Raw genomic sequence first — 21,146 nt, forward strand, 5'->3', positions numbered from 1 at the left:
TCAGCCGATGGTAACTGTTGATAGTATAGTTATTAGAGTTCTTGACTTAGACCCATTCACGCGCACCAGCAAGAGCCCGTGATAAAGCGTGGGCACAGCTCAGGGAGCTGAGGCAGGAGGTTGTTGGCTGTTGACCTGCACATTGAAGGGCTGGGAAGTCACCAGGCCCTAGGAGGGCTGAGGTGACAAATATACCTTCCAGGTGCCACACCTCAGCGGATGAGCCCACGGCACACCCAAGACTGCACGCACTCCTGGGGCCACCCCAGCCCGAGCTCCTTGTCCCAGCTACACTCCCGCCCACCTACCTCAGGCCTGTCACAGTGGGTGGTAGGGAAGCCTGATGAGTGGGCCCAGAATCCAGGGCAAGGCGTGGCTGCAGCCTGCAGGAACCTGGAGGAAGAAGCCCAGGACTACAGAGGCTTTCTCTTCTTTTAAAAATGTATTTAATTCTTCCCTAATTCATACATACATAAACAGATATGATTTAAAAATGTACTTTGATTATATTATCCCCCATTATCCTTACCCACCCCTCCCTCTGGCCGAAACTAATATGCCCCTGTCCTACTTTGAAGTATTTATTTGTTTGTTTTCTTTGAGAATATATTCTTAAGGAGTTCAGGCTGTCCTCCAATTCCCAGCTATGGCACTGGCTGTCACGTGGCCTGTGGAATGTGCTGGATTGTTTCTTTGGGTTGGGCTCTGTGAATATTCACCCAGATTCTGCCCCAGCCACACCCCCAGCCCCTCACTGGGGGATTCTAGGCAGGGGCTCTACCACTGAGCCACACCCCAGCCCCTCACTGGGGGATTCTAGGCAGGGGCTCTACTGTGGAGCTATCTTAGGCTTTTTCTTTCCTTCTTGTCTGTGCCTTCATGCTCAGTGGCCTGCAAACCCTGGGGTATGTCTGATTCACAAGGAGCTTCCTTGTCCCATCACAGAAATCTGGCTGGTCCCCAGAGCCTCAGGGTTTGCCTGATTATGGGGACTCAGGGTGTGTAGCTTTTGTTCTATCAGAGAAAGTGGGTCCCAGTGCTAAGTCTCCAGCTTCTGCTCTGGCCACCGGAAGATTCAGGAATGTCCCCAGTGTGGTATTTAGCTAAGAGCACTTAGAGCGCATGCTCACGCAGAAGCACTCACGCAGAGGCTCACACGCTGGTTGTGGCAGCCCTGCAATGGAACAGCTCGTGCGCACACACCTGGATTAACACCCGGGGATGTAGCTGGAGTCTGGGTGCTCACCAAGGACCGTGTTAACACACGGGTATGGTCTCCAACGTGGCACTGTCAGAAAGTGATTAGACCTTTTAGAGGTGGGGACCAGTAGGGCATCTTCTGGTCCAGAAGGTGCCCTTCAGAGGACAAGGGACTCCTACCCCTCTCCATTTTGTTCCTTCACTTCCTGACCACCATGTAATGGTGGCTTGGTTCCATTGTGAGTCCTCACAGTGACCAGAAGCAATGAGGTCAGAGGTGAAATAAGACCTCTAAGGCTATGAACCAAATTAAGCCTTTTCTCTTTACTAGTTTAGTCAGACAGAGGTGACATACATCTTTAACCCCAGTACTCGGGAGGCAAAGGCAGGTGGATCTCTGTGAGTTCGAGGCCAACCTGGTCTACAGAGCGAGTTCTAGGACAGTTCCGTTATATAGAAAAACCCTGTCTCAAGAAACAAACAAGAAGTATTGTGTACAGTATCCTTACTACACTGGTTGGCCTAGGACACACTGCAGACCAGGTTGGCTTTGAACTCAGAGATCTGCTCCCTTATTTGTTTATTTTATGGGTATATGTTTGTCTGCATGCATGTCTGTTTACCACATGCATGCCTGGTGCCCTCAGAGGTCAGAAGAGGACATCAGAAAACCAGGAACTGGAGCTACAGATGTTTGTGAACCCCCCTGTATGTAGCTGTGTGGTTTTGTTTTGGTTTTTTGGGTTTTTTTTTTTTTTTTTGCTGTTTGCTTTTTACTATTTGGGGGCCCACCACCCAGCTCCCAAATAAACACATTCTTTCTTATGAATGTCTAACCTTAGCTTTGCTTGTTTCTAGCCAGATTTTCTTAAATTATACCATCTACCTTTTGCCTTTGGGCTTTTACCTTTCTCTATTCTATATGTCTTTCTTTACTTCTTATTCCTTGACTGGTTGTGTGGTGGCTTGCCCCTGGCATCCTTCTCTCCTCCTCTTTCTGTTTATCCTTTCTGCCCACCAGCCCCACCTATTCCTTTCTCCTACCTAGCTACTGGATGTTCAGTTCTTTATTAGAACAATGAGGTGTTTCAGGCAGGCAAAATAACACAACTTTAGAGTTAAACAAACACAACATGAAAGAATGCAACATATCTCTGCATCATTAAACAAATATTCTGCAGCATAAAGGGATGTAATGCATCTTCAAGCAATATTGAAGAACCAATACTGAACACTGAAGGTTCTGGGAATCAAACCCCAGTCCTCTGGAAAAGCAACAACTGCTCTCAAGTGCTGATGTACCACCCAGCTCCATCTCATTTTTTAAAGCTGAGGGTCTCAGGAATTTTGTTATAGCAGCAGAGAGCTCATCTTACTGCTACACAGATACACCGGGATTCTCTCTATTCAGCAGATCAAAGGAACAAACTATCGAAACACATGAGAATGTGGATGCGTGGACAAGTCTAAAAATCCCTACCAATAAAAGACAGGCAAAACAATAGTACCTATAGCATGATTTAATTTACATAAACGATAGCACCTATAGCATGATTTCATTTATATAAACAATGGCACCTATGGCATGATTTCATTTATATAAAATCCTGGAAAAGGCGGGGCAGTGGTGGCACATGCCTTTAATCCTAGCGCTTGGGAGGCAGAGGCAGGTGGATCTCTGTGAGTTCGAGGCCAGCCTAGTCTACAAGAGCTAGTTCCAGGACAGGCTCCAAAGCTACAGAGAAACCCTGTCTCGAAAAACCAAATAAATAAATAAATAAATAAATAAAAAATAAAAATAAAATCCTGGAAAAGGCAAGATTAACTAGCATCACAGAAATCATGCTGGTGGCCATTGGAGGCTAAAGGAATTACAGCCAAGCGGCATGAGTGACGTTTCATGGGTACTGGGGTACAAGGTCTAATTTTGTAGCCCAGGCTGTCCTGGAATTAGGTGTGTAGACCAGGTTAGCCTGTAACTCACAGAGATCCACTTGCTTCTGTCTCTTGTGTGTTGGGATTAAAGGCATGTGTCATCACACCCGACCAGGGAAATTCTGTCTTAACTCTAGTTATCACATGGGCATATGTATTTGTCAAAAAACATATATATATATATGTGTGTGTGTGTGTGTGTGTATGTATGTATATGTATATTTTGAGGCAGGGTTTTTCTGTGTAACAGTTCTGGTTGTTCTGGAACTCACTTTGTAGACCAGGCTGTTCTCGAACTCACTGAGATCTGCCTGCCTCTGCTTCCAAGTGCTAGTATCAGAGGTGTGTGCCACCATTGCCCAGCCACATCTGGATGTTTTTAAAATGAGTGTATTTATCAAGTGTTAATTATGTCTTGATCAGAAACAAAACAATCAAGAATCCAGTCATTTTCTCGACACTCTAATTAAAGGGATGCAGAAAATAACTACAACAGTGGGCCTCATGGGCCGCTGCTCACGTGACAGAAAATAAAAATAAAAGCATTTGTCCAAGGAGGCTTACGTTAGCTTATAATCAAGAGGACTGGATTGGGGTGAAGCTCAGCTTGTAGGGTGCTGACTTGGCACACTCCTGGGAGTGAAGAAATGGAACGTGGTGGAGAATGCCCCAGAAGGTAGAGGCAGGATTGGAGGTAGGGAGTTCGCAAACAGCGCTGGGATACATGAGACCCCAAGAAAGAAAGAAAAAAAGAACACAGAAAATTTATCATAAGTACCGCGAATCTAGTCCAGTTCATCACAGAAAAGGTTATTTTGGCTCAGAGTCGTGAAGGCATCAGAAGTCACCATTGGCCTTGTTGGCTTGGGCCTGAATGACGCTGTGTGGGGAGCATGGGTGATACAAATCTTCGTCCATGGCTGAGAACCAAAAGAGGAACAAGATCAGGCCAGGGACCAGAAGATCTTTTGCTAGGCACGACCTTGTAGAGGTTACACATCCTCCCAGTATGGCTGCTCCAGGGCCCCGAATCCCTCACTGGGGGATTCTAGGCAGGGGCTCTACCACTGAGCCACACCCCAGCCCCTCTCTGGGGGATTCTAGGCAGGGGCTCTACCACTGAGCCACACCCCAACCCCTCACTGGGGGATTCTAGGCAGGGGCTCTACCACTGAGTCACACCCCAGCCCCTCTCTGGGGGATTCTAGGCAGGGGCTCTACCACTGAGTCACACCCCAGCCCCTCTCTGGGGGATTCTAGTTGTGTCTGCTGCTGCTATCCTCCAAGGTCTTTTTCACTTTATTTTGAGACAGAGTCGGATCTGGTGGCTCAGACTGGAATCCTAGTTCATCAGTGCATCAGGCTGAACAGCTGACTACTAACAAGCCCCTAGGGTAGCACTGCTGCCGTGGTCTTGGATTCCTCACGTGGTAGACCACTGTACTCCAAGCTCTGAGTTCCATTCCCATCACCACGAGAACAAAACCAAGATCACTGTTCGGAAGCAGTAGGCTGCCTGGGCCTTTGTCCTGCAGGAGTTGGCTTAGCTTCACTCTAACTACTCATTAAGGCCCTCCACACGGTGCCCCCCTGTTCCGGCTAGGGCTCAGGCCATCTACACGGTGCCCCCCTGTTCCGGCTAGCGCTCAGGCTTCCACCTTCACCCTACTTTATGGTCTTTGCACATGCTCCTCCTCCTGTCCGCAAGGCTTTATTGATATTTCAGTATCTGTCTTCAGATTGTCCCTTCCTCAGTCTGGAGACACTGTTCTTAATCTCTCATACCAGTGTGGTGCCTGTGGACCCAGGCACAGCCCCGTGCTGCTGGGGCCCCTAGGCCAGGCCTGCTGTACCCACTCCACCCTTCAGTATTACACTTCCTGGCTTCCTGCCCTCTCTGTAATCTGTCTGAATGTGTAGCTCTCTGGGTCACCATCTGGCTCACCTTGCTAGAATGTTGCCTTGCCAGGGCAGGGCCTCCACAGGTTCTGTTTACTGTTTGTCTCAATCTTGGGCTGTGACCATGCCTGCTGAGCAGGAAAGAAGTGGAGGCCAGACACTGCTTTGGAGAGGAACCATGTCCAGACATCCTGCATCCAAATCTTTACTCTGTGGCTAAATCAGTATGTGTCCCATGAACACAAGACCTGTGCCTGCTGCGGGGTGACATGCAGGGCTGGAAAGGGACATAAGTCAGAGATGCAGGAGTGGGAAGGGGCAGCCAGGCTGGTTGGGAAGAAAAGCAGATTGGGTTAAATGTTGTTTGATGAGGTAGATGGATGTGATCCAGCTCTGCTCTGCAGGGGACAATATATGCATGCATCCAGCCCTTCACTAATAGATCTAGGCAAGCCCTCTGCTGCTCAGCCAGACTCCCAGCCTCTTACCGGAGAATTGTAGGCAGGGGCTCTACCACTGAGCCATGCCCCCAGCCCCTCACTGGGGGAGTCTAGGCAGGGGCTCTACCACTGAGACATGCTCCTTGTGCGTGTGCGTGCCTGCCTGTGTGCATGCGTGCCTGCCTGTGTGCATGCATGCCCGCATGTGCATGTGTGTGTGTGTATTGGAGGTCATAGGAAAACCTCAAGTGTCAATCCTCACCTTCCACCTTGTTCGAGATGCTGCAGACCCTAGGTTGGTTGGTTCACAAGCTTTCAGGGATTCTCCTGTCTCCATCTCCCATCTTACTCTAGAACATTGAATTTACAGACATAATCTACAATACCTTAGCTTTCCCTGGGTTCTGGGGATTTGAACTCAGATCTTCATGTTTGCATGGAGAACACATTTGCCCATTGAGCAATCTCCTGAGCCTCATGCATTTATCTATCTGTCTGTCTGTCTATCTGTCTGTCTATCCATCTATCTATGGTTTCTCAAGACAGTGTTTCTCTATGTAGCCCTGACTATCCTGGAATTCACTCCATAGACCAAGCTAGTCTCAAAATCACAGAGGTGCTCCTGCCTCTGCCTCTGCCTCCCGAGTGCTGGGATTAAAGGCGATGTGTCACCACACCTGGGGTTTTGTCTTTTAGTATATGTGCTGTTGAAGTGAGCACGGGATTTTGTCTTTTAAAAGGAAGACTTGGCTTGCAGTTTTAGAGCTTTCAGCCCATGGTCCTTACTGTCATCGATCCTGGGTCCATCTTGAGGTAGCAGCCAGTTAGATGGGTAGTGTACAATGGCACCCCTTTTGGAATGTGCATTTCTTGGATAATGAATCAGGTGGCCTCACGGCCTTTGGGCGCTTCCTTTCCACCTAGTCTGGCTAAGCTATCACCCACGTCCCCACTATGCTTGTGCTCTTACGCTTGCTAGATTCTGTCTCAAGTCTCAGCAGGGTGGGCATGCGAGAAGTATTGCCCTCCTGAGGGTGCAGCGCAGCTCCAGGAGGCTCATGGGAAGAACTGCTTCATTCAGTCTGAGCAGCATCAGTGGTCACGAATATTTTGCCCATTCAGAAACCCGCCTATCACATTCTGAAGCCTGCTTGTTACACATGAAAATTATTTGATTACTTAGTTTGAGTTAGGTACTCACTACGTAGCCCAGGTGGCCTGGGATTCTCTCTTCCTGCCTCAGCCTTTTGTGTGCTGGGAAGACAGCTGTACCGCCATGTCTGGTGTAAGTGAAGCATCTTGGTTTTTATACTATCAACTATTTTTAATTTTCATTTATATTCTGCGTATAGTTTTCTTTCTGGTGTTCTTTTTTTTTTTTTTTTTAAAAAAAATATTTATTTATTATGTATACAATATTCTGTCTGTGTGCATATCTACAGGCCAGAAGAGGGCACCAGACCTCTTTACAGATGGTTGTGAGCCACCATGTGGTTGCCGGGAATTGAACTCAGGACCTTTGGAAGAGCAGGCAATGCTCTTAACCTCTGAGCCATCTCTCCAGCCCCTCTGGTGTTCTTTTTGACTCTGCGGTCGTGGACAACTTCTGTCTGCTCTTGGTCACAGCCTTTCACTGCCATGACCAAACACTCGAGGAAAAGACACATGGAATATAATGGTTAATACTGATGGTCAGCCTGACAGGGTCTAGAGCCACCGAGGAGAGGCCTCTGTCCCTCACAGACATCTAAATTAGCCGAGGTGGGGCAATATCCTGAGCATGAGCGGAGTCATCCCATGGGCTGGATCCCAGGCTGAATAAAAAGGAAAAAGCGGCTGGGGCTGAAGTTCAGCAGTTAAGAGCATTGGTGTGGGACATGCTAGTCAATTTCCTAGACACTCAAGGGACCATCCGTGAGCTGCCACATTGGTGCTGAAGTCAAACCCGGGTCCTCTGCAAGATGAGTCAGTGCTCTTAACCGCTGAGCCAGCTCTCCAGAACCAGACTGCATTTCATTTCATTTTATGTAAATTTTTGTTTGATTTTGTGGTGCTGAGAATTAAATCCAGGGTCTCATGAATGTAGGCAAATACTCCACTGGGTCATACATTAGCTTAAAATTAAATAGGCTTTTGCCTGGTGGTCCCGTTTTGGACAGCACAAATCTAAGCTGCCTTTAAATTTTTTTAATATCTTATTTGTTTTTGTCTGTGTCGGGGGACAACTCAAAGAAATTGGATATCTCCCCCCACCATGTGGCTCTCTTTCCACCCAGTAGATCCTGGGATCCTATACTCTATACTCAGGTCACTGGGCGTGGCGACAGGCACCTTTACCAGCCGAGCATCTCACAGGCCTGTAGGCTGCCCTCTCTTGTTCAATCAGTAAGGCCATTTTTCATCCTCAGGGTGAAACGAACCGGCTTCCTGAGCACTGCCTGGTGGAGAGCACCATTCTTGTCTGGGAGCTTCCAGCACACACACTGTGTCCTGTCCGGGAGCTTCCGGCACACACTGTGTCCTGTCCGGGAGCTTCCGGCACACACTGTGTCTTGTCTGGGAGCTTCCGGCACACACTATATCCTGCCTCTGAGCTCTCTGATGTGTCATTAAGCCACAGCTCCTATGGGGAAACCCAGCAAATCCAGTGAGCCACTGGGGTGGGTCTGTGGTATAGCAAGGACTACATTTTCCAGCCTGCCATGCCCCTGGGCATGGCCAAACACCTGGCCAATGAAGGGATGGTGCAACCCTTGGGTCAAGTCCTTAAAGGAACTGTCCTGATGCAAGAGGTTACAGTCCCAAGATGGAGGGCCCAGGAAGAACCGGATTCCAGCTTCGTGTTTAGCACAGAAAGGTTGCCTTTTTTCCTGTTGTTTCCGTATGGAGCAGACGTCAGAGTTCCTTGTTGACATACAGGTTGATGGGCCCACCCAGGTCCTGATTCAGCTTGGGAGGAACCCAGGAAATCAAATTTGCAAATTCTCAGGGTGGACCAAGGCTGACCAGTTTCCACCATTTGTTTGGGTTCTCCGTTCACACCCCTCTGACTTGAAGAATAAACACCTTGAACTCGCCTGCCTGCTCTTGGGCCCCACTTGTCATCCGCCTTCCCACCCAGCTGAGTTGATTCGTTGCTTGGAGAGTGTGGTATCTGGGCAGTGGCATCTGGGCAGTGGCATCTGGGCAAAGCAAGATGATAATTTCATTCTCTCGTCTATGCTGCCTCTGCAGGTGGCACGCATGGGGTCCTGCTTCTGCAGTCTAGGAAGCGCAGTGTAGACACAGTCTAGAAAGTGCAGTGTAGGCCGGGCGGTGGTGGCGCACGCCTTTAATCCCAGCACTCGGGAGGCAGAGGCAGGCGGATCTCTGAGATTTCGAGGCCAGCCTGGTCTACAAGAGCTAGTTCCAGGACAGGCTCCAAAGCTACAGAGAAACCCTGTCTCGAAAAACCAAAAAAAAAAAAAAGTGCAGTGTAGACACAGTCTAGAAAGCACAGTGTAGCAAGTCTTGCCAAGGCACCAAGAAGGCTCTGTCCAGGAAGACACCCTTCAAGTTCAGGGTGGGCAACTGGGGGGAGTCATCCTGTTCCAGCCACAGCAGAGGTGACCTTCTTTCCAGGGTTGGGGTACCGCCACTGACCTCCCTTGTCCCCCCAGCCACTCTTGTGATAGTGGCCCCATGAGTCTGGGTAATTGGCCTTTCGGCTCCTCCAGTCTTCCTGACAGTGTGACTGACATCCCGACTGGGATAGTCAGGGTCGGGTGTCACAGACAGTAGGTGGCTGACCCCTGGGGACATTTCTGCACAAATGACAGGGGCAGGAGGCAGAGCTGGGAGAGGGGTGGACCTCTCGCAGAAACTTCTACTGTGAGACCCGCAGTCACCCTCCCAAATGCAGGGACAGTGACTGAAGATGTTCAAACCAGTTCAGACTTGAAGTAGAGCATAGGGCAGGGAGCTGATCTTCTGTCCTGGGTCATTTCTTCACCTGCACTGTGGAGCCTCCCAGTGGCGTTCAGTTGCCAAGGGGATCGCAGGGAGCTCAGGTACCCAGCTGCAGGGCTCTGGAATCTACATCTGGAAGGTCACCAGGCACTGGCATGGCTCCACAACACACGGTCCCAACCCTGCCAGAGCTGTGTGGTAGTGGACACGGGGCGGACTGCACAGCCCGGAGTCCAAATCCCGGTGGCTGGGAGCCAGCTGGCCCTCACTCCCCCACTAACTTCCTCTTGGGGGGATCTCAGACAGCAAAGGCAGGGTGCTCGCCGCTAGTGCCCTTCTCCCCCATCGTTGGGCTTGGAGGCCTCTCCTTAGACCAGTGTCCCTGGCTGCTAGCTCCAGGAACTGAGCCTCAGTTAACCCCAAAGAGCTCGTCTGCTGGTTCCTACACTAGAGGACCAACACCTACTACTTCCAGATCGAGGCCATGTGTGGAGACTGGCGATATTCTCCTGTAATCACAGAAGCAATCAGGAGACAGAGGCAGGGGAGTGCTGAGAGTCTGCTGCTAACCCAGGCTTCATGGCAAGCTGAGGTCAGCCTAAAAGACTGTCTCAAAACAACAAATATTTTTTTTTTTTTTGGTTTTTTCGAGACAGGGTTTCTCTGTAGCTTTGGAGCCTGTCCTGGAACTAGCTCTTGTAGACCAGGCTGGTCTCGAACTCACAGAGATCCGCCTGCCTCTGCCTCCCGAGTGCTGGGATTAAAGGCGTGCGCCACCACCGCCTGGCTAACAAATATTTTTTTTAAAGGAGGAAACAAGGGGGCTGGAGAGATGGCTCAGTGGTTAAGAGCACTGACTGCTCTTCCAGAGGACCCAGGTTCAATTCCCAGTACCCACATGGCAACTCAAAACTGTCTGAAGATCCAGTTGCAGGGGATCTGACATCTTCACACCAATGCACATAAAATAAAGTTAAATGAACCATAATTCCAGGTTAAATAAACAATAATTCCAGGTCGCCGGGATATGGGGACCACGGGACAGGAGCCTTCACACAACACACACCATAAAACAAGAAAATGTTTTAATTGTAAAACTAACTTGAGGGAGCAGTGGGGGAATGGGGGACCGGAACCTGATTCTTCAAAGTGGCTCTGTCCCTGGGCCACCCAATAGGTGAGGGACCATCTGTCCCCAGGAGACCCGGGTAGTGTTATAAAAGACAATATAAATAGAATCCTAGAAAACAGAGGCTGTCCAGGCGCAGTAGTCATTTGCTGCAGAGGGTGGGGGAGGAGAAGCCCAACCCGTCTCTCCTGTGGAAAGAACGTGGGGGGCTCTGGGAAAAGGCCACTCTTCAAACATTCATGATTGACCCTTCAATGGCTCAGGGTCAGGGGCTGGGCACCAGGCAAGGCCCAAGTTCCCTACTGGCAGACTGAGGACAGAGGAGGTGGACTTTCTGCACACGCACACACACACACACACACACGCACGCACGCACGCACGCACGCGCACCACTCTCTCTCCCCTACATATACCTTTCTCATAGTGTCATCTGTGCCCCCAGTGGCCCCGATGCAGACTTCCAGTGATGGGGCAGCTACCTTCTCTCCTCTGCCCTGGAGGGTGAGGGACCCATGGAGCTCGCTTGCTCCCGCATGTCCCGGTGCCGCTTTACAAGTCACGGAACCACAACCGGAGTTCAGTAGTTGGGTCCCACGAAACCCCCAACACAGTGATGGCGGCTCCCCACAGTGTCTCATGGGCTGTGGGAGCGGGTTGGCCCCTACTGGCTTCTACTGGGCCTAGGGCTCTTTGGTTCAGGACCTGGCTCCGGCTCATCTAGTTCGGTGCTGGCGCATGAGGGGCACAATGCTGGCCGGTGGTCCCGCCTTGGTGAGGAATGGGTGCCTCAGTAGCTCAGCAGCAGTGGCCCGCTGGGCTGGGTCCCGCACCAGCAGGCGGTCAAGGAAGCCTTTCAGAGATGGCGAGGCCTGTGGAGGAGCAGAGGTCAGCAGGACAAGGTTACTTGCTACAGGGCCACTTTCCTCTAAGGTCCTGTGGGCTGATGGCATCTTAGGGCGGGTCGGAGCTACCACTGGGCTACAAGGGGCACGACACCCGAAGACCCCTAAGGCTCATTTCCTCCCCATTTCTGTGGTTTAGCAGGGAGCATGGGGTGGGGGTAGCCCCTTCCCACATGCAAATCCTCCAACAGGACAGACCTACAATCAGACAACCCTGGCCTAGTTCTGGGGTAGCCTAGGGCTGAAGGGCCCCTGAGGCTGTCTCTGGCCTGGGGGTGCCGCCGGGAGTCAGCAATGGCACAGCCTAGTTCTGTTCACCTTGTGCAGGTTCTTCAGTCGGGGTGGCAGGTTGTCCCGAATCATCTTCATGGCTTTAAGGGGTGGCTCGTTGAAATAGGGGGGTTCCCCATCCACCATCTCGATCACCATCACTCCCAGTGACCAGATGTCCACCTAGGGTGGGAGAGGGACAGAGGGCCGAGTGCTGAGGGCAGTCAATCCTCTGTAAGCCCAGGAAGCATGGTCCCCAGTTGGTCCTCACCTCTTTAGTCCTGGGCCTATAATCCGAGGACAGCAAGCGGAAGCCGGCCTACCCTGAATTCTCAGGTCTAGGGAACAATAGCCACCATAGATTGCTGATGTGTCTGAGCTCCATTTCTGTCACTTACGAGCCACCGTGACTGAGAGTCCCAATGATTCTCATGCCGGCCTGGCTCCCTGTGGGACCTTGTTCCAGCCTGTCCACCCCCACGTCTAGTGGGAATCAAGTTTGCTGACTGACAGGGAGGAAACCTCAGGGCTAGACAGGGTACAGCATCTAGTGGCAGGCCCAGGTGGCTCCTACAGCCAGAATCAAAGTGGCACCCTTTCCCTAGCAACAGGGCCTTCCTCATCATCAGCCATCTTCACACACACTGCTCAGGACTGGGGGGGGCAACCACTAGGCTTACCTCTGGCCCATAGGGAAGGCGGGAGATTAGCTCTGGGGCCATCCAGTAGGGTGTGCCCACCAGTGACTTCCTCCTCGGCACCTCCTTGCTCACCTGGGCGCAGAACCCAAAGTCGGACAGTTTCACCTGGGCAGACAGGGACTGCAGGTCAGAGGTGCCCCCTACCTGGCTGCCTTCAGACACAGAGGCTCCACTGAGCAGCAGGGGGAGGGCTCTGCTCCCTCCTGGCAGGGCTCTCAGGTATCCTGAGGGTCTTAGTAGATACGGCTCAAGGCCTGCACAGTGAAGGCTCAGCAGGGACCAAGATAGGCTTGGCTCTGAAAGCCCAGGGATCTTGGCCCTTGGACCTAGTGGGAGAAAGTGCTATTTACTGGTTCAAGAGGAACACAGTCCAGCCTGTGTCTGTATGTGAGAGAGAGAAAGCAAGATAGAGACAGAGCACAAGAGAGGGGCTAGACACCTCTGCCATAACTAGTAGCTAGGGGGAGCGCACCTCTGCCATAACTAGTACCTAGGAAACACACCCTCTTGGGGCTGTGGGCCTTTCTGGACTCTTGATGATGTGTATGGCCCCCAGAACTCATGTCCCTCGGCCTACGGGTACTACCTGACTCAACCATGGCCCCAGATTCAGAGTCAAGACCTCAGTTTAAAGAGGGGAAGCCAGCAAAGTCAGCTTCACACCACAGGTCCAGACTGTTATCTGGCTTGCTAAAGTGAGGGAGGCAGTCAGGATGACACAAGGACCGGGGGGTGGGGGGGTTGGCATTCGGTGCACAGCAAACCTGGCACAGGTGTCCAGCGGTTGAGTGCCAGGTGACAGGGCAACTGGGGGTCTGGTCTGGAGGAAGAGACAGTGGATCAAGCCCTTAATCTCTTGGAGTCTAAAGCAGAAGAAGCCAGCCTGGGGCAGTGTAGCAGGTACCAGGCTTTGGGGAGACACAGAAGACACTGTCTCAAAAAACAAACAAAAGCCAGGATCTCGTGAACTCAAGGCCAACCAGGTTAACACAGCAAGTTCCAGCCAGCTGCTCAGCTAGGGAGCCCATAGCCTGGAGCTGTGCCTGTGACCTCAGCCTTCTTCTCGGGGCCAGCAGGTCTCTAACTTGCAGTTCTGTGAGGGCGGTGCTCTCCACCAATCTGGACCTTCTCTGGGCTGTTGTGAGGAACAGATCAGTCAGCTGTTCTCCCAGTCACCAAACAAAGGCTCAGCTGCCACCCTAGCAGCAGCAGAAGCGGGGACAGGGCAGGGCAGGGCCCCCAGCGCTAGCTGTGATGGTGACAGCTGAAGAAGGCTGAGAGGTGCCTCGCTTTGGAGTGCCTGAGGGTTGACTGGGGCAGGGGCCACCCTGCGCTTGGTGGCACTACTCTATAGGCTGAACGAAGGGAAGGAGGTCTCAGCACAAGTTTTCTTCTGCTTCCTGGCCACCAAGACCGGGGCTGCTTGGCTCCAGTCTATTCTACCACGATGAACTGAAACCTCTGAAATGCTCAGAAACAAAACACAACACAACACTTTTCTCCTTCAAACTGTTCTGTCAAAAAAGATGAAAAGCTGTTGGGCCTTGGTGATGCATGTTTTTAATCCCAGCACTTGGGAGGCAGAGACAGGCAGTGTCTGAGTTCAAAGCCAGCACTGTCTACAGAACAAGTTCCAGGATAGCCAGGGCTACACAGAGAAACTGTCTTGAAAGGCAAAAGAAATGACAAAAGCCGCTTCCCACATCTAGCCACTCTCCCACTTACCCGGCCATCGTGGGTCAGCAAGATGGAGTCACTCTTGATGTCCCGGTGGATGACGCCCTGGGCGTGGAGCACAGACAGCGCCTGTAGCACAGCCAGGCACACGGCGGCAATCTGTTCCTCGTTCATCCTGCGTGGGAAGAAGGAGCAACTGGGCAGAAAGGGCCCTGCTGGGAATGAATGGCCCTGGGGTGAGGGTGGGGGAGCTGAGAGGTCCCTACTCTGCTTCAGGACATGAAGAGGTCACAAGGACCTACCTCAGTAGGGGTTGGGGGACTAAGATGACCCCATCCTGTGAGCCTGGCTTCACTGTCCCACCCACACTCTGGAAGGTCCCAGCTCCACCCCTGGGAGCACAGGAGCCAGCAGGTTGCCCAGTAGTACCTGGTGTGGGTGACAATATCAGTGAGGGCGCCTCCTTCCAGGAACTCCATGACCACCCAGAGCTCGTCGCCCACCAGGTAGCTGTTGTACATCTCCACCACGTTCTCATGCCGGTAGTCCCGCATGATCACCACCTGCGCGGGGCAGCCAGTATGGGACCCTGGGCAGCGGCTCTCCCTCTAGAGCTGGCGTCAGTCAGCCTCACTGCCTTCTAGCAGGCTGCACTGGGGCAAACTGGATCACTTCAGCTGGTCCCTTCTCCAAAGCCAAGAATACTCTGAAGGCAGCCTGAGGCATACCCCTCCATTCTAGGGGTACACCCTGGATCTCTATCCCACCAAGCAGGTTCTCTAATTCTGACAGGTCCTGGCTGGTCTTTGAGTGTTCTGACCATCACGGGGACACAGGGGAAAAGAGGACAAGCAGGTAAGAAGAAAAGCTCAATTAAAAGGTGTGTGTGCAGGGGAAGGCAAGTGGAGAGCTAGACGAAGGACCGACTGGCGAGGGAAAGGTCTAGGAGCTGAGGGTGTGGTAGGGAACACTATGCTTACAGGGATCAGTTTAGCATAACGAGGAACTCCTGGTGTGGATGGAGCACTGGGATGTGGTGTGAGGAACAGGTGAAGGCTGTGGAGGAAGAGCTAGGCGATAGACAAGCAGCTGGACAGCCTCTGAGCTGGATCTCGGGCCTCCTATGGCAGAGGCAGGAGGGACCTGTCATTCCTACACACACCTCTCTTTATGATGAGCCTTTATGATGGATGCCAAGATGCTGACACTCAGAGCCAGAAGTGGGGATGAACCAAGTGCTTAGCTGTGGGCTAGACAGGAACAGGCTATAACAGGGCAAGAGGCTGTGCTGTGGAATGTTAGCTTAAGATGTGTTACATTTGTTTATGGGCTGGAACATTTGTTTAATGATGCAAAGATGTGTTGCATTCTTTTATGTTGCATTTGTTTAACTCTGTGAAGCTGTGTTACTTTGCCTGTCTAAACCACCTGACTGGTCTAATGAAGAGCTGAACAGCCAATAGCTAGGCAGGAGAAAGGATAGCCGGAGCTGGCAGGCAGAGGATACAAGGGAGGAGAAATCTGAGAGGAGGAGCAAGAGAGAACAGGGAGAGGATACTAGGGACCTGCCGCCCAGCCAGTCACGGAGTAAGAGTGAACGTAAGACATACAGAAGTAAGGAAAGAGCCCAAAGGTAAAAGGTAGACAGGATAATTTACGTTAATAAAAGCTGGCTAGAAACAAGCCAAGCTAAGGCCAGCACTCACAAGAAAGGATAAGCCTCCATGTGTTTTATCTGGGAGCTGAGTGGCAGGCCCCCCAAAACAAGAAGGAGTAAAAGAGCCGAAGAGTAAGACAGCAACCACAGGGCTGGACCGCGGGAGACACACACTAAGGCCCGTGAAGGCTTCAGTGCCAGAGTCCTCCCTTGGATGTCACATACAGAATGTCCAGGGTAGCCCCGAGAGAAAAGCTAGAGCTGGAGCCCAAGGGGGGAGACTGCACAGAAGTGGGGGAGTGGAGGGAAGGGGTGCTGGGTTGTGGTCCAGAGTGAGGTATGATGGGTTTCCCAGAGATAGGGACCTTGAGAGAAGCAGTCTGGGAACGGAGAACACGGGGACTAGTTGGAACACATCAGCCTGGGTCATGGGCACTTGGTGGGACAGAGGCACAGGCAGGAGCCTTGGGCTGAGTGAGAACGGCTGTGAGGGGAGGACAGTGCTGGGCTTCCGGACTGCGCCTACCTCATTGAAGAGCAGTTCACGTCTTTGCTGCTTGCGCAGGTCCATCTTCTTGACAGCCACCAGTTTGCCTGAGCTGCGCACGGTGGCTATGCACACGATACCTGTGGAGCCCTCACCAATCTTGATGAAGTTATCTAGATAGGAACGTGGGTCCCCTGGGTCTACTACCAACTGCAGAGCAGCCCGGAACTGCTCGTGGGACACTCGCTGGGGCTCCCGCTGTGGTGAGCGGGGCCCAGGGGCGGGGGGTGCAGCAGGGGCAGCAAGAGCACGTGTTGGGGGAGCCAGCTGGGGCTCAGAGGCATGGGGACCCAGCACGCCTGGGCTGGGAGCACCACGGGCTCGGGTGGGAGGCCGGGAGGATGATGAAGACTGAGGGGCAGCCAGGCCTGTGGCTGATGGCCCATTAGGGGCCACATTGTGTGGCTCCCCCTGCAAAGGAAGAAAGGAGGTGCTGTGAGTGGAGGCTGCATTAGCTCTCCCCAGCTGGATGACACACATGCTCGGTCAGGATGGGATGTGGCTGGGGAAAGGGAAGCAAGGGAAGAGGACATTGAGGTGCTAAAGTGGGGTTACCTGGGCACCCCGGGGTGGGTGGTCCGTGTCAGCCCGTGGGTATGTGTTAAAAGGTCTGCCAGCTGCTAGTTTTGCTCCGCTGGCCAGACTGGCAGGCTGGGGGGTGCTAACATCAGGCCCGGAGAGGGGGCGCTTATCTCGGGAGGCCTCCTGGGGCCCTCCTGGGCCCTCCCTCGAAGACTTGGGCCTTTTCTCCGGCCCCACCCGCCGTCTGTCGCCACTGCCTGCCTCGCTGTGGCCTGTGGCCCGGGTTCTTCCTCCAGCCTTGTCTGCGGCCACTCTGGCTGAGGCTGCCCGCTCCTCCAGCACTCCATTCTCCTGGTGGGCACGCGCAGGTAGTGGTGGGCTGTCTCTGCGCAGGGAGTTGGAGCGCGTCACCGACATGTTCTCAAACTCGTCGAGCAGCAGCGTGAGGGCCCCATCCTTGGCACCTTTGCTGCCCCGCACGATGGTCTGGGGTCCAGGCAATGGCATGGTAAAGCCAGGAAGGAGGGGACACAGGTGGCATCCGACATAGAAACAAGACAATACAACACGAAAACAAGACAGAGACGAGTGATGTGATGATGTGGTGACGATGAGGTGGGGTGACGGGGACCCTACAGTGCCCCAAGAACTGCTCTCATGCCCATCACCCACTCTAGGGTCTCCCCCAAGTGCCTCTTGACTTTCCTTGGCTCCCAGCCTGATGGCAGGTTCTGCCCTGTGGGCTGGGGCAAGGGAGGTAAACACAGCCTGTAATCAACCCACGAAAGCTGCAAATTACAGGCCACTTGGCTCAGCACTTCCTCTCTTGCAGGCTGCCAGCATCATTAACCCCCAAACCATGCACTCTGATCCCCTAGGGCAAAGGATGGGGCGTAGAATAGAAAGCCCACAACCTAAAGTCAAGGCCAGGAGGCCTGGGAGCTGTATGGCAAATATCAACTGGGAACCACCAGCCCTCACACGTCCCTGCCCCCACTGAGTTATGGCCACCATGTTTCCTCTATACCCTCAGCCCCAGGCACACAGCTTCTTCAGTTTTCCCAGTACACCAGACATGCACCCAGCAGCTCTTCATCCTGCCCACAACCTACATCTTCCAAACGTCTCCACCAGGGCCTCACTCCCTCCACCAGGTCTCTGAGGACTCTCTAACTCCTAGCTTAAATGCTAGCTCCGCAGGTCTCTGGCTCTTTCCTTCTTCCCTGTGGGCCTTTGGTGCCAGCTGACATGGCTGTGTACCCACCAGGCTGCTGTACCTGTGAGCTTCCAAGGACTGAGTGTTCTTGCTGCCATTTATGGTCCCACCTATGTCTCGGCCTTCATCAGCTTGGAGGAAGGGAGGAGGGAAGCAGAACACACACACACACACACACACACACACACACACACAGACACACATGCACACACACACACACAGACACACACACACAGACACACACACATGCACACACACACAGACACACACACATGCACAGACACACACACACTGACACACATGCACAGACACACACAGACACACATGCACACACACACACGCACAGACACACACGCACAGACACACACACGCACACACACGCACAGACACACACACAGACACACATGCACACACACGCACAGACACACACACACAGACACACACACAGACACACGCACACACAGACACACGCACAGACACACACACACTGACACACACGCACAGACACACACACACACGCACAGACACACACAGACACACACACACGCACAGACACACACACAGACACACACGCACAGACACACACACACTGACACACACGCACAGACACACACACACACACGCACACACACACGCACACACAGACACACACAGACACACACAGACACACACACACGCACGCACACACACAGACACACACACGCACAGACACACACACACACACTGACACACACGCACAGACACACACACACATACACACACACATGCACAGACACACACACAGACACACACACAGACACACACACACAGACACTGACACACACACACACGCGCGCGCGCGCGCGCGGAGGTTGGGGAGTTGTCCCACCACTGCCCCCAGTGGCAGGGAGAGACAGGACCTGGACGGCCTCTAATGATGGAGGTGTGCTGAGCTCACAGGAACAACCTGTGGTTCCAGCCTGTCTGGGGCCAAGCCTGGCCTTGTGCAGGGAGCCAAGAAAGAAAAGTGGATGCTAGGTCTCAGACCCCAGACAAATAGCTGAGGTGCCTATTTAACACCCTGAAGCTGACCTGGCTACCAGGTTCTCCCAGCATCCCTCAGTGCCTACCTGTTACAGGGTCCTTCTGGCTGGCATATGCTGCCCCCTACCCTAAAATTCTCCAGCCCAGGGCCCTTCCCCAGCTGCCCTTCCCTAGATAATCCAGCCATTTTGGCTGAGCCGGCCCTTTTACCTTTTTTACCTTTCACCCTCCTGGCCGCTTGGTCTCCTGGCTCTCCCCTCCCGCTCTCCTCACATGGCCCAGCCACATCCACTCTACCTATGCTCTCCCTCAAATCTACAATGAACGTTCTCCCTCACCACACCTGGCAGCAGTCATGCCCTCCTTTTTATTTCTTTTTTCATTCAGTGGACACCTGCCAGGCTTTGAAATTAGACTTGGGGTCAGTGGCCAAGAACCCTGGACGTGTAGGCAGTACCAGCTAAGGTGCCCGCATGTCAATCAGGGCCAGTGTCATCCCCTTGCAGGCTGGAAGTGGGGGGGTGGAGGGGTGGAGGGTGCAAGGAGCAGGGGTGAAATTTTGGGGACATCTAGCATGGATATAACCTGTGAGAAATGGCCACAGAGCCCTGTGAGCCATGGAGGCCTGGGGTGGGCTGTCTGGGGACCAGAACCAGAAATGCAGGGCTACTCCAGAGGCAGTTGCTGGCTCCCAGCTGGCCCGGGCCATACATGAGAAGTCCACATAGAGTCAGATCGCAAGAGGGGCTTTCTAAGCGATGGAGAGAAGGTAAGGCTCTCACGTGACCCTGTGAGGGCCACAGAAACAACAAGAAAGGTGCCCGCCTGGGCGCAAGCACCGTGGCCGTGGCCACCCTGTTGATTCTGCCTCTTTCCTGCCAGGCCTGGGCTGGTGGCTGGGAGAGGAGGAGTCAGCTGCAGTGCCAGGCACCCAGCCTGCTGACCACAGGCACACCCAACTCCACCCACTGGGACAAGCTTGGCTGTACTCCCCCGGGACCCACCACCTGTGGACTGAATCCAGCTCCAAAGTTGGCTTCAGCAGGCCCAGCAGGGGCATTCTTATTACTAGGCCTGCGTGGCTACAGCCTGTGCCGGGCAAGGAGACCACAATTTCTCACTGCACACGGAGGTGGAGGAAGGGTCCCATTCCAGCTCTGCCATTTTGCTCAGGATGACAGGGAAACCCCCCACAAGACTGAATGACTTGGTGCCTCACTGGGGCCACAACTTCTCTCCTGCTCACACTTGCCTCAGCTGCTCCCTTTCAGCCCTCGGGATGCAGCTGTCTGGGAGGGGGCTGTCTCCTACGTCAGGAAGCACTGGGGAGACCATGGTTGAGTGTGTGGTGCTAGGGCCAGCATGGACTTCCTGGATGGGGCTGGTGGGTGGAAGGCTGGCACTAAGTTACAGAGTTGGTTCTGCAAGGAGGCCAAGACTGAAGGACTGGGTTGCTATGGCAGCATGGCTGTGTGGTAGGAATGGTGATGGCTACCTTGGGGGCACCAGGCTGGATGGAGGTGATGCAGGCAGGGTCAATGAGGGGCTTGGGTCGGCGTGCTGACTCCTCAATCAGACTCTGCCATTGGCGGGGCAGCCCTGTGAACTTCTGCTCATGCTGGTCAAAGCCCGTGTGCACACGATGTTCAAAATTGGATGGGGCCGAGATCTCCACCCGCTTCTTCTTCTTTCCAAACATGGTTCCAGGGCCCTAGCACAGCAAATGTGCGAACGTGGGTGGCTTGGGCTCTCACAGGCACCTGCAGGAGGGAAGCCAAGGGAGGTGGGACCAGAGGCAGGTGGTCTGTCACTCTGCCTCTGCCCAACCGGTTCAGCAGCTCTCTTTCCCACATACCAGCAGGGGGCAGTAGTCTCTTCCTGGGCCCTCTACTTTGATTAATACAAGACCCACCTCCATCAGTGGGTTCCTCACGAGCAACCAGAGCAGTGGTTCTCAACCTTCCTAGCGCTGAGACCCTTTAATACAGTTCCTCAGGGGCTGGAGAGATGGCTCAGAGGTTAAGAGCACTAACTGCTCTTCCAAAGATCCTGACTTCAATTCCCAGAAACCACATGGTGG

General features: G+C 53.1%; 1 protein-coding gene across 3 annotated transcripts in view; it reads right to left on the minus strand.

Annotated features, from left to right (window-relative positions):
• Positions 1-10,496: 10,496 nt before the first annotated feature.
• The window catches only part of Pak4 (p21 (RAC1) activated kinase 4), a 39,547-nt gene continuing 28,897 nt past the window's right edge, over positions 10,497-21,146 (minus strand). For all 3 annotated transcript variants that reach the window (XM_057762748.1, XM_057762750.1, XM_057762749.1), the window contains exons 3-10: positions 20,562-20,826; positions 16,861-17,313; positions 16,285-16,716; positions 14,531-14,664; positions 14,150-14,276; positions 12,404-12,529; positions 11,772-11,906; positions 10,497-11,420 (exon numbers count right to left, since the gene is read on the minus strand). In XM_057762748.1, the coding sequence (XP_057618731.1) occupies positions 11,265-11,420; positions 11,772-11,906; positions 12,404-12,529; positions 14,150-14,276; positions 14,531-14,664; positions 16,285-16,716; positions 16,861-17,313; positions 20,562-20,765 (1,767 nt within the window). In that variant the 5' untranslated portion in view covers positions 20,766-20,826 and the 3' untranslated portion in view covers positions 10,497-11,264. The remainder of the gene's footprint in view (positions 11,421-11,771; positions 11,907-12,403; positions 12,530-14,149; positions 14,277-14,530; positions 14,665-16,284; positions 16,717-16,860; positions 17,314-20,561; positions 20,827-21,146) is intronic.

The sequence above is a fragment of the Chionomys nivalis genome, chromosome 2 (genome assembly GCF_950005125.1).
Source record: "Chionomys nivalis chromosome 2, mChiNiv1.1, whole genome shotgun sequence".
Classification (NCBI taxonomy): domain Eukaryota; kingdom Metazoa; phylum Chordata; class Mammalia; order Rodentia; family Cricetidae; genus Chionomys; species Chionomys nivalis.